Source organism: Enoplosus armatus, chromosome 23 (assembly GCF_043641665.1).
Source record: "Enoplosus armatus isolate fEnoArm2 chromosome 23, fEnoArm2.hap1, whole genome shotgun sequence".
NCBI classification, from domain to species: Eukaryota; Metazoa; Chordata; class Actinopteri; order Centrarchiformes; family Enoplosidae; genus Enoplosus; species Enoplosus armatus.
Window position 1 is genome coordinate 4,520,311 of NC_092202.1, and position 13,200 is coordinate 4,533,510.

The 13,200-nt window shown below is 38.6% G+C and overlaps 2 protein-coding genes across 2 annotated transcripts; one reads left to right on the top strand and one right to left on the bottom strand.

Moving 5' to 3' along the window:
• Positions 1-243: 243 nt before the first annotated feature.
• On the top strand, positions 244-5,555 carry LOC139306253 (uncharacterized). Its single transcript, XM_070930202.1, has 7 exons — positions 244-334; positions 729-1,028; positions 2,197-2,496; positions 2,852-3,118; positions 3,477-3,671; positions 4,618-4,715; positions 5,499-5,555. The coding sequence occupies exons 1-7, from the start codon at positions 244-246 to the stop codon at positions 5,553-5,555; spliced, it is 1,308 nt and encodes a 435-aa protein (XP_070786303.1).
• Positions 5,463-12,554, bottom strand: LOC139305667 (Fc receptor-like protein 5). Its single transcript, XM_070929589.1, has 15 exons — positions 12,436-12,554; positions 11,767-12,045; positions 11,345-11,631; positions 10,868-11,159; positions 10,136-10,402; positions 9,514-9,777; positions 8,764-8,877; positions 8,622-8,637; positions 8,432-8,523; positions 8,250-8,300; positions 8,077-8,133; positions 7,937-7,996; positions 7,346-7,402; positions 7,121-7,186; positions 5,463-7,034 (listed from the first exon to the last, which is right to left on the bottom strand). The coding sequence occupies exons 1-15, from the start codon at positions 12,521-12,523 to the stop codon at positions 7,027-7,029; spliced, it is 1,998 nt and encodes a 665-aa protein (XP_070785690.1). The 5' UTR covers positions 12,524-12,554; the 3' UTR covers positions 5,463-7,026.
• Positions 12,555-13,200: the final 646 nt, after the last annotated feature.

A 13,200-nucleotide genomic window follows, 5' to 3' on the forward strand; every position in this document is an offset into this window, starting at 1 on the left:
TTCTTTTGATTTATTCACTTGAGATTAATCTCACCCTGTTTGGAGAGGTGCTAATACAATGTATAAATGTTGGATTTTAATCTAGTGTAAAAACTAGTTTGAGATTCAGAATCCTTAGAGTTTGACCAGCTCCACTAATGCTGTAAAAGCAGCTGTAGAACTGTGTAATTCAGATGGGAGCTCTTACATGTGTAAATTTGAATAGTTTTAGTTTTTCATACTAAATACTTAACATTCAAGGACATGTTGCCACAAGGAGCTGCAGACATTCCCAGAGTGAAGCGGAGCGATGATTTCTCTGCATTGTCTCAGAGACACTGGACACTTAACGAAGGCAAAAACAGAAGGCTGTGTTTAAATTGTCATCCATTTTTAAAAGTGTGTTTGTGCTGACTTTAATCCATGGTTCGGTTGATTTGGCCGACAACTTCAGTGGTTGATAAGTGTGAAACATAAGCACAGTTGCTATTGATTCCCATCAGTTCACGATACCTTGATAATATACACAGATTTAAAACAGTGGTTAAATGTTTTCTGTATCATTTTCAACAATTAGTTGTGGCATCACCAAGAATGCTGGATGAGATTATATTACTCATTTTATTTTTAGATAGTTCACCTTCACATTTTTTTTATGTATATTTGACAGATATAAAACATATATAGGATACAAGCAGCACATGTAATCCACTAACAATAATCTTAACATTTTTTTATTTTGAAAACAGAACCCCAGCCTGTCCTCACTGTGTCTCCGTTATGGCTGAGTCCTGGAGCCTCAGTCACTCTGAACTGCAGCGTTAAAGATCCCTCTGCAGGATGGAGCTTCTACTGGTATAAGATTATTCCCAAACTATCAGGCAGCTCCTACAACTTTGAGCTGCTACCTGGCAGCAGCAATGGGACTGATCAGGACTCCTACATGGTTCATGGACAGACGCACACAGCAGGATATGTGTGCAGAGCTGGAAGAGGAGATCCAGTGTCTTACACTCGTTATAGTAAACCAGCGTTTGTCTGGTCTGGAGGTAGGTTTGTTTGGACTTTTCCATGCTCGCACAGTGGAAGAAATGCTCTTATTGTGGCGACCAATGTGTACTTTAATTTCGAGGCACTGGTACTTTCTTTTTTGTTTTTCCTTCTAGCTACTCCTTGCCTCATTGTTTTTGTTCACCAACAAATAAAAAGATGAAAAGCACAATAAACCAAAGGGTTGTTTGCGTCATCATCTGAATTGTTTTATGCTTTGTGTGTCCCCTCATCAGATCTGCATTCAGCAGCGTCTCTCACAGTGAGTCCTGACAGAGTGCAGCACTTCACAGAACAGCCTGTGTCACTGAGCTGTGAGGGAAACTCTGCTGAGTGGAGAGCGAGCAGGTTTTCCAAATTCGGACACCTGTCACGCTGTTCTTCCTGGGGGACAATGAATGGATCCACATGCAACATCCACGTGTCACAGCTAATTGATGGAGTGTACTGGTGTGAGTCTGAAACAGCACAGTTCAGCAATGCAGTCAACATCACTGGAGAGAGTGAGTTTTAATCGCATGTTTTTAAATCTGAATTATTTCAATACTCTATTATATAGTTTTGGTATTTGTAGATGCCATTAACCAACCTAATTCTACGTCCTATAGATTCAGCCTAAATATGTCCAGTCAATCTTTTGAAATGTAAATGCAAGTCTTTATCAGTAGTGTTGAATAGTGTACGTCTGTAATAGTATTAGCGGCTTCACTCACTTCCTTTGTAAACAAAACAAGTTGCCCTCAAACCTTTTCAAGAAAGGAAGTCTTGATGTCTCCTTGAAATCAAATAAGCTCAGTTTACCTACCTGTAACAACATGAAGGGTTAGAGGTAGGTGTGTTTAGGAGATCATGTGATTCAATTCAATGGTCTTATGGCATATATATGTGCCAAAATACAGAGCAGTAAAACCAGTCTAGTTGTGTAATAAGGAAGGAAGCACAGACTCTAAACTTAGAAGAAGTAGTTGGAGGAAACTTCCGATCCTTCGCTGCAGTTTCAAGCTCTCTCTTTAAGTAGAAGGATTTCTCAGAAGCAGAGTGACAGAGTGTCAGTGCTGGACGTGAGGCAGGGACACACTTTGCTTTGTGCGCTGGGGTTTATCTGTGAGTACATCACTGAACGATAACTGTAACATGTTTTCATTCTGAAAAATCCCTTTCCAACAGAACCCCAGCCTGTCCTCACTTTGTCTCCGTTATGGCTGAGTCCTGGAGCCTCAGTCACTCTGAACTGCAGCGTTAAAGATCCCTCTGCAGGATGGAGCTTCTACTGGTATAAGATTATTCCCAAACTATCAGGCAGCTCCTACAGCTTTGAGCTGTTAACTGGCAGCAGAATTGGGACTGATCAGGACTCCTACATGGTTCATGGACAGACGCACACAGCAGGATATGTGTGCAGAGCTGGAAGAGGAGATCCAGTGTCTTACACTCTGTACAGTAAACCAGTGTTTGTCTGGTCTGGAGGTAGGTTTGTTTGGACTTTTCCATGCTCGCACAGTGGAAGAAATGCTCTAATATATGAGTTAATCTCCCGACCCCCTTTTCTTTTCATATTTTTATTTTTATCTAAAAACATAAGTGTTTAATTTGAACACATGCCACCAAAGCCCAGATCAGGAAAAACTCCCAAATACATTCAATTAAATGTGTACTTTAATTTCGAGGCACTGGTACTTTCTTTTTTGTTTTTCCTTCTAGCTACTCCTTGCCTCATTTTTTTTTGTTCACCAACAAATAAAAAGATGAAAAGCACAATAAACCAAAGGATTGTTTGCGTCATCATCTGAATTGTTTTATGCTTTGTGTGTCCCCTCATCAGATCTGCATTCAGCAGCGTCTCTCACAGTGAGTCCTGACAGAGTGCAGCACTTCACAGAACAGCCTGTGTCGCTGAGCTGTGAGGGAAACTCTGCTGAGTGGAGAGTGAGCAGGTTTTCCAAATTCGGACACCTGTCACGCTGTTCTTCCTGGGGGACAATGGATGGATCCACATGCAACATCCACGTGTCACAGCTAATTGATGGAGTGTACTGGTGTGAGTCTGAAACAGCACAGTTCAGCAATGCAGTCAACATCACTGGAGAGAGTGAGTTTTAATCACATTTTATTGTAGTAGTCCTTCATTCAATCATTTCTCAATATTATCCAAGAAAATGTCATATGTTTTCATTTTACTGCTCACTGACATCTTTATGACAATCGCCATCCACCCAATCAACAGCCATCCAGTAAATATAATAGCTCTTAATGTGTAAACATATTCAAGCTTCAATATAGCTGTCATTTTAACCATGTATACTACATCGGCTCCACCCTTTGGCATAAATCGGCATTTACTGTATGGAATTTAAAATAAATCGAATGTAATTAATCAATTTTCATCATTGTACGTCAGCTTGTTCAACCTGCACCTGCTGATCTCATATTCTTTGAGTGTTTCACAGACAGTGATATGATCCTGGTGAGTCCCGTCCGTCCTGTGGCTGAGGGAGATCCTGTTACGCTTGGCTGCAAGCTGAGGACACAAAAAGTTCTTTCTAAAGTGGATTTCTATAAAAATGGCGAACTCATCCAAAATGATACCAGAATGGAGCTGACTATCCCTGCAGTGTCACAGTCAGATGAAGGCTTTTATAAATGTATAGGAAAAGAGTCAGCACGAGGTTCTCATAGTTGGACGTCACCAGAGAGTTGGATGTCAGTAAAATGTGAGTGTGATGCAGCATTTTGTTTGTAAGCTGTGTTCCAGTCTGAGATAGAAAAGTAATGAATCAGAAGTCGGCTTAATTTCAGCGGATTTAACCTTTTAGTTTGTGTAAGAGAAGTTTTTTTATACTTTAGGGTATTAAGTAATGAAACATAATTTCATTTTTTTTTCACATTTCGTCCCTCATCAATCTACACTCAATCAACTCATAATAACAAAGTGAAAACAGGATTTGCAATTTTTTTAAAAAGAAAAAAATGAAATATCTCATTGTAGTCAGCTGGGCAACACCTGTACAATCATGTGTTAGTTAGACTACCACTCATGAATGTACAAACACCTTCCTCAGTACAGCTTTACTAGAATGAATCAGAAAAGAGCACAAAAGTCACACTATTAACAATGAACTATGTTAACTATGAACAAAAAATATTATTACATTTATTGGTGATTATCACTGATAAAACTGCTTTCAGTCCTGCTGCCCACTAGCCCCCTCACTGAGGCCCCCTCCTGTGTAATCCTTCATAGACAAAGTTTATTAATACTTATTCTTTATTATTGCAGCGTCCAGCTCTCCATTTCCTGTGCTGTTGACCGTTGGGCTGGTTATTGGGATCTTACTGATTGTTCTCCTGCCACTGCTGCTGCTGTGTTGGTACAAAAAGTCAAAGGGTGAGACCCTTTCCTGTTTATCTTAAAATGACTCTGCTTATTAAAAATCACTGAGGAATTCTGATGTCATGTGACGTTTACTGTCTTTTTCACAGATACATGTTGTCACAGGTTGGTACCACACTCACTTATCTCATCTCAAACATAACATATTTTTACTTTTACTGGTTTTTACATATTGCTTACATATTTACATGTTTCAGGGTCTTCCAGTCTCAGAGAACCAATCAGAGCTCTGCTACAATCCAAACTGTCAGCCGAGATGAAAATCAACAGCAAGTATACTCCTCTCTTCTCCACGGTCAGTCTTTCACAGCTATTTTTAACAATCTTCTATATTCATATTTATAATAATAACAGCATTCCCTGTGCTGCAGATTTAACACTGTTGATTTTTACTGACCTGTAGGTGATCTTAGTGTCTATGAATCAATCAGTGGCTCTGGAAACACTGAACATGGTACAGTATAAACTCTGATTCCTGCACAGCTGTCCAAAATGACATGATTTTAACTGAGTGATCAAAGTTCAAGCCAGTAAAAACGTTTCTAATTTCAGGTGAACGAGTAGATGACTACAGAAATGTGACATCTGAGATTCAGCTCAGTGGTCTTGGAAAGAGGAGTGAGTACACAAAATATCTATGTCATCCCAAAGGTGTTGGATGGAGTTTAGGTCAGGGCTCTGTGCAGAGTTGGAGAAGATTTCCCTTAACTGGAACTAAGAGGCCAAACCCAAACCATGAAATACAGCCCCAGCAGAGAGCTCTGATAACAGTAAAATGAGTCCAGATGCAGGTACAAATATTAACATTAGCTATTTGGCTACTGGCTCATTTACATTCTGATTAATTATTTACTAAGACTGTATCATATCATCATTATTAAATACACTAGAGTACTGTAGGTCAGTATAGAGGTCAAATTACAGTCAATATAGGTGTCGAAATGCATTTAAAAACAATTTGAGGAAACTGAATATTTCATTGATTCTTCAGTATAACTGGGAAAAGCCTTGATGACGTTATAGGTTTGACTTATCAAGCAGATATTTTTCAGTTGTATTTATTGTGATTGTGTTCCAGGTCCATAAAGAGAAGCGCATCATCAGCAAATTGAGAGAAGCGTTGAGAACGACTTGAAAAACAACATTCATGTTTAAACACTGTTGACAGCCCTGCATCCAAACATCAGATACATGGTGCTTTGTGAAGTTTGAAAGCAGATAATATGAAAGAATGATTCTGTTATGTTGGATTTAATAATTATTATGTGTATTTTTGTAGCAACAATGTAATACTGCTGTAGGTTAGATGGCATAGGACTATATATGTGGGTGTTTTCTATGTGTGGCTTGTTATCTCCAGTCTTGTTAAACTTGTGTAAATAACTTGTGTAGTGCACGACAGTAGGCAGTTAAATGTTTGTCACTTTCATTACATTGTTGCATTGTCATTATTGATGGTTTTATTACGTTTAATGCCAAATTTACGAGAAGGCGTAAATAATTAAGAATTAGTCGTAGACAGCGTGTCATCGAGTTTTCCCTAACGCAACAACTGCGTGATATTTTTAAGGGAGTTTGGGGACTTTATCCCTGGGCAAATAAGTATATTGTCGTTCCTGTTAACTGTATTCGTAAAAATTTGTTTCAATAAAATGTTGTCTTCTTTAATAAATTGAATGAAAATGCTGACGTCTGTTGAGATGGACAGTGCGTTCACAAACATCTGCTGCTTATCTTGGCAGGTAAGACTTATTTTTTTTCCTTTTTTGTACTCTCTCAAAGTGTGCTACTTACTGAGGCTAAACTCATCATTAGCATTAGAATATATCTTTTTACCTATTATATATGCAGACAAAAATAACATAGCTATATATATGCTTATATATACAAACATATATAAGCTTATTTCCATGGTCAGATCAGCGGTTTGGAGGCGATACACCAGTCATCAGTCACATCTCAGCTCTTGTACCTCGACATTCCTTCTGTCCCCGAAAGCATGATTTAACTGGATCACCAAAATTAGAGGGATGATTATAAAACAAATTAAACTGGCTGTGTAAAGACAATCACGTAAAAGCAATTAGAAACACTGCTGACGGCTCAGTGCTGTCTATTGATACCATAAAATGGTCAACAAAACTAAATCCATCCAGGTGAAAATAACATACATACAGTATCTATCAGAGCATTTTTAAAGTGTCACAGGATGTGTTGTTTGATAAAAGATTATCACATATAATAAATTAAATGTTTTATAAATGTATAAAGCTGCATTCGCATTCTGCAGGAGCTTAAAAAAAATAAAGTGACAGTTCATTGTACCAAAGAAGAAATACAGAATATAAAGGTTCAATGGGAACATTTAAATGATTACATGTCACAATCTCTAGTCTTTTCGCAAAGTACAACAGATTAAAACCATGATGTATTTTTTTTTTTTCAATTATCAGCTATTAGATTAACTTAATTTACAAAATACTGTCTGATATTTGGATGGCAGAGGCGCACACATTGATTACATAACAGCTGCAAATGCTATTTACACAAGGATGCAGTTTTTCATGTTGTCATCCCTTCCATTGGTTTTGTCGATGTAGATCTCTTTATTGATCTGGAAGAAAAATAATGGAAAAATAGAGTGAGGGTTATAATTATAATAATAATAAGTAATATGCACATTAATGCATGCATTATTACCAGCAGCTTTTCCTGGTTTGACTTCAGAATAAATAGTTTCATCCACTGCTGCAGGACTTGACTTTCCTATAAAAGGAGATGATTTTCTTTTTGTTATGTTTGTCAGTAATGCCCCGGTTTACAATGACAATGTACTGTTATATGTATACTTTTTTTCCATCAAAACAAAACACATTACACAGTGTTGGACAGTAACAGCTGCAGGTGGACATAGGCTTTACTTACCTTTATCTTCCTTGGCGTTTTTGTGAGAGCATACCTGGGCATACATCAGATTGTCATCTAAAACAGAAGCCACGCGTCAGGTTTAATTTGTACAGACGTTATATACTGATGGATGGATATGTAGGCAAAATAAAGATAAATTAAATGTGGCAGGCCCTTAGGTTTGAGGTGAGCTGATGTTCTGTTTCTCGTCTCCTTTGAGAGTTTGGTCTGGGACAAGACCTGTTGACGCTGTGGGCCTGTAAAGCCCACTGAGACATTGTATGTGTATGTGCAAATATACCTCGCTTAAAGGATAGGTGCACAATTTTTCAAGTCTGTCATAAACTATAAGTGCCAATATGAACCCCGCCTCCAAAGACTGTGTTTCTGTAAGAAATCTATTCATAATCGGCAACAGCATGAGTAGATTTATGTCATATTTATCAAATCAAACATATATATATATGAAACATAAAAATACCCCAAAAGCCTAAAAGCTCTTATGGACTGTTGGTGTACGATCACATTGTGGCCGGCAGCGGAGCGCCCACTAGAAACCTTTTATCATTTATTCATTTTCTATTTAGCACAAAGTCAGTTGTACTTTACCTGCAGCTGATTCTGTGTTCACAGCTGAGTAAACACTGCTCTCTGGTTCATTCTGCTTCCCTGTAATAAGAATCAGATGAATGCATGAAAATATAATTTCCTGTACTTTATTTAGGCACTGCTGACTCATTTTCACTCACCCTTCTTAGCCATGTTTTTAAGCTCAATCAAAGAATATGTGACATCACTGGGTTCATCTGAAAGATATATATTGTCTGAAGTTTAGGGATTGTCAGTAATTTACAGTAACCTTAAATCATCTTATTCTAGTATTTCTAACTGCTCCGTGTAAAACAAAAAGTATATACTGTACCATTGTCATGTTTTTCAGGGTCTTTGATTGATTCATAGAGACAAGCATCATCTAAAGAGGAGAGAAAATCAAGCCAAGATCATTTGAATCCCATTATATAAATTCCATAATCTTCTACAACAGAACAAACGCTGGGCTTAGAATTAACGATACATCATAAATTAATCCGGATTAAGGCTGACCGTGGAGAGGAGAAGGGGATTCTTTGCGTTGAGTTTCATCCTGGTTGATCATGTGGTCTGTAGCAGAGCCCTGATTGGTGCTCTGAGACCTGCTGCGCCCAAAATATGTAGTAAACACAGCGGATTTAATAAGGAATGTGTAATGTACTGCTGTTATGTTCAGAGCGACAGAAGAGAGTGTTGTACCGACCTGATAAAGCACGAATCTGCAAAAAAGACATTTGCCGTTAGATGGATTTGTTACTGCAAATCGTTCTATTGTTACTACAGTGCATGTGGATTTTGACTAATTAGAGCGTAATCAACCTAATGTCAGCAAGAAAAGATCTCACCTTTAGACTTTCTGGAGTAATACAGAAGCAGCAGCAGAAGAATAATCAGTAAAACTCCACAAACCAGCCCCACAATCAACAGAAGAGGAAGTGGAGAGCTTTCAGTCCCGGACACTGTAATAATGAATCATCTATGTTAGAATACATAGAAACTGCAAGAGTAAGAAATGGTGACTCCAGGGCTATTCTCTCTGCATTATAAGCAACATCAACCCTCTAACCACCAGGGGGCCCCGTGCAGCAGTGTTTTGTTTTGTTTTTTGCTTTTTAAGGGAAAAGCTCAACTCTACATTGTGCTTTACTTGTTAATTTACTTATTCGTAATAAAGTATGCTGTAGTCATGACGCTTACATCTACACATATACACAAATACATTCACATGCACAAGTATAAGAACACACACACTCAAATTCACTCACAGAAACCCCTGATCACATATCACGCATATTTAGGTGAACAGTATCACAATAGATTACAACTCTGAGCTTAATTTGATGAAACTTTTCTTCATCTAAACGGTAATATTCTTTTGTAGAATAAAATAATATACTGTGTCTTTTACTGCTCATCATGTATTCACTTTTATATCTTTATGTTTCATTATTGAATACTCTAATATAGAAAATAACTTCTCTGACACAAACTAATTTAAACTGAACTTAACTCGAAATCAAGCCGACTTCTGATTCATTACTTTTCTATCTCAGACTGGAACACAGCTTACAAACAAAATGCTGCATCACACTCACATTTTACTGACATCCAACTCTCTGGTGACGTCCAACTATGCGAACCTCGTGCTGACTCTTTTCCTATACATTTATAAAAGCCTTCATCTGACTGTGACACTGCAGGGATAGTCAGCTCCATTCTGGTATCATTTTGGATGAGTTTGCCATTTTTATAGAAATCCACTTCAGAAAGAACTTTTTGTGTCCTCAACTTGCAGCCAAGCGTAACAGGATCTCCCTCAGCCACAGGACGGACGGGACTCACCAGGATCATATCACTGTCTGTGAAACACTCAAAGAATATGAGATCAGCAGGTGCAGGTTGAACAAGCTGACGTACAATGATGAAAATTGATTAATTACATTAGATTTATTTTAAATTCCATACAGTGAATGCCGATTTATGCCAAAGGGTGGAGCCGATGTAGTATACATGGTTAAAATGACAGCTATATTGAAGGTTGAATGTGTTTACACATTAAGAGCTATTATATTTATTGGATGGCTGTTGAGTGGGTGGATGGCGATTGTCATAAAGATGTCAGTGAGCAGTAAAATGAAAACATATGACATTTTCTTGGATAATATTGAGAAATGATTGAATGAAGGACTACTACAATAAAATGTGATTAAAACTCACTCTCTCCAGTGATGTTGACTGCATTGCTGAACTGTGCTGTTTCAGACTCACACCAGTACACTCCATCAATTAGCTGTGACACGTGGATGTTGCATGTGGATCCATTCATTGTCCCCCAGGAAGAACAGCGTGACAGGCGTCCAAATTTGGAAAACCTGCTCACTCTCCACTCAGCAGAGTTTCCCTCACAGCTCAGTGACACAGGCTGTTCTGTGAAGTGCTGCACTCTGTCAGGACTCACTGTGAGAGACGCTGCTGAATGCAGATCTGATGAGGGGACACACAAAGCATAAAACAATTCAGATGGTGACGCAAACAATCCTTTGGTTTATTGTGCTTTGGTGGCATGTGTTCAAATTAAACACATGCGTCTTTAGATAAAAATAAAAATATGAACTAATAGAAATAAAGAACATTTATGGTATCTAGTTACACGTGTAATGTAGCAGCCTTACAAGACGAGGTTATGGATTTCCAAAGTCAAAGGTTTTCATGAATGAGCACAACAAATGACGTGTCAGGATGAAAAGGGGGTTGGACGATTAACTCATATATTAAAATTCAGTCCAGTCCAGCAGAAGAATCAGCCAACAACACCGTTCTGCTTTAGAGAGTAGTTTGGAAAACTCAACATTTGACCTGATGATGGTGGGAGGGAAAAAGCTCGTTGGGTCGCCACAATAAGAGCATTTCTTCCACTGTGCGAGCATGGAAAAGTCAAAACAAACCTACCTCCAGACCAGACAAACGCTGGTTCACTAAAACGAGTGTAAGACACTGGATCTCCTCTTCCAGCTCTGCACACATATCCTGCCGTGTGCGTCTGTCCATGAACCATGTAGGAGTCCTGATCAGTCCCATTGCTGCTGCCAGGTAGCAGCTCAAAGTTGTAGGAGCTGCCTGATAGTTTGGGAATAATCTTATACCAGTAGAAGCTCCATCCTGCAGAGGGATCTTTAACGCTGCAGTTCAGAGTGACTGAGGCTCCAGGACTCAGCCATAACGGAGACACAGTGAGGACAGGCTGGGGTTCTGTTGGAAAGGGATTTTTCAGAATAAAAACATGTTACAGTTATCATTAGTGGATTACATGTGCTGCTTGTATCCTACATATTTTTTATATCTATCAAATATATAAAACAAATGTGAACTATCTTAAAATATAGTAACTAAATCATAGAACTCGTTCAGTAAAATAGAAATGATGACAGATGACTTACTGTGAGATAGTGTCAGTTTGGAAACTTCACTCCACTCTGTTAAAGACTTTCCTCTTTTCATTCTGCCCCGACACCAGTAGCTTCCATGTTGAGATGTTGAGGCATATTTAATCTTGTATTCCTTTTGTTTTTCAGGTTTGTGTGAGCTGGTTGTTGTCCATTCATACTCCCACTCAGTGTCTCCTCCATCCTTAACTTCACATGTCAGAGTGATCGTCTCTCCATAGTATAGCTCAGGCCAGTTGGGCTGCAGAGTCACAACAGCCCTGATTTTGACTGCTCAGGAAGCCACAAATATCAGAACAACAAAAGGTTAAATGCACAATGTTTATTACACTTAATCTCTGGTAATCATTTATCTAAAATATCTTTTTTTTGCTTTGTATATTTGAAGATATGATAGCAAATTGCCGATTTTGTCCATACCGATTGCATCACTGTAGTCTGTGTAGTAAACTGGGTTTCCTCTTCCTCCTCTGCACCAGTAGAGTCCCTCCTGAGAGACACTGATGTCTTCATTTGAGAGGACGACAACACCTTCTGTGGTCAGCAGTTCAGAGGTTTTCTTGCCTCTGTACCAGAAGTATCTCCAACCAGATGATGGTGGGCTTACAGAGCAGGTCAGGGTCACACTGCCCCCTACAGGAATGTTTGTTTTGTCTTTGCTCAGTTTGGCCTTTGGTCTCTGTGCTGTTTAGTTCAGAACAAAGACGTAAAAATGGTCATTATTGTCCCTGTGAATTAGTCCAATTTGAAAGACAATTAAAAGGAGTAATATAATCTCATCCAGTATTCTTGGTGATGGTGAAAATGATGCAGAAAACATTTTAAATCTGTGTATATTATCAAGGTATAGTGAACTGATGGGAATCAATAGCAACTGTGCTTATGTTTCACACTTATCAACCACTGAAGTTGTCGGCCAAATCAACCGAACCATGGAAACAAACACACTTTAAACACAGCCTTCTGTTTTTGCCTTCGTTAAGTGTCCAGTGTCTCTGAGACGATGCAGAGAAATCGTCACTCTGGGAATGTCTGCAGCTCCTTGTGGAGTATTTAGTATGAAAAACTACTTACTTTCCACTTTCAGTTGTATTGATTCGGATTCTTCGTCCTCAAATTTACACATGTAAGAGCTCCCATCTGACAGTGGTTGAAGGGTCATTTCAACTGTGTTTTTTGATGTAATCCGTGACTGATGGCTTGTGTCCATTTCAATAAGTGATCCGTCTTTGTAGAAGGCAGCGGCCCTCTCTTCTCTCTGAGTCCGATGTCTACAGCGCAGAGTCACTGACTCTCCTTCGTACAAAGTGGACGCAGGATTTTCCAGGATCACGTTCTTGTCTGTGTAACACAGGTCGTTCCTTGTTTTACTGAGTCAGCTCAATTAAATGAACGTCATTAATATGAACAAATGTCACGACATATCAGTGATTTGTGTTTTCCTCATAAGATTTTAACATTAAGTCGAGACAGAAGAAGCAGCTGAGGCCACTCTTACTGTGATAAATAACGGTAGGTTTTCTAAACAATGAATAAGTATATTTCCAAATTAATCTACGCTGTCTAATACATCACTGTTATGACTCATAAGGGGAATACTGCTTATGCTGGAAAGAAATCTAACGTGTTGTCTTGTATTCAGTTTTCACAAGGAAAGAAATATTAGATGGTTTGTTTGTAAATCCTCATTATCATTATATAAAATCCTTGATGTGTACAGCTGAACCCAGACCATCTTTCCTGTTTTTATTCTAGTTCTCAAGATTATGTGATCACTGGTCCTTTAAACAAAAGCACAGGATTACACAGTTCTGCAGCTGCCTGAGCATACATTATATT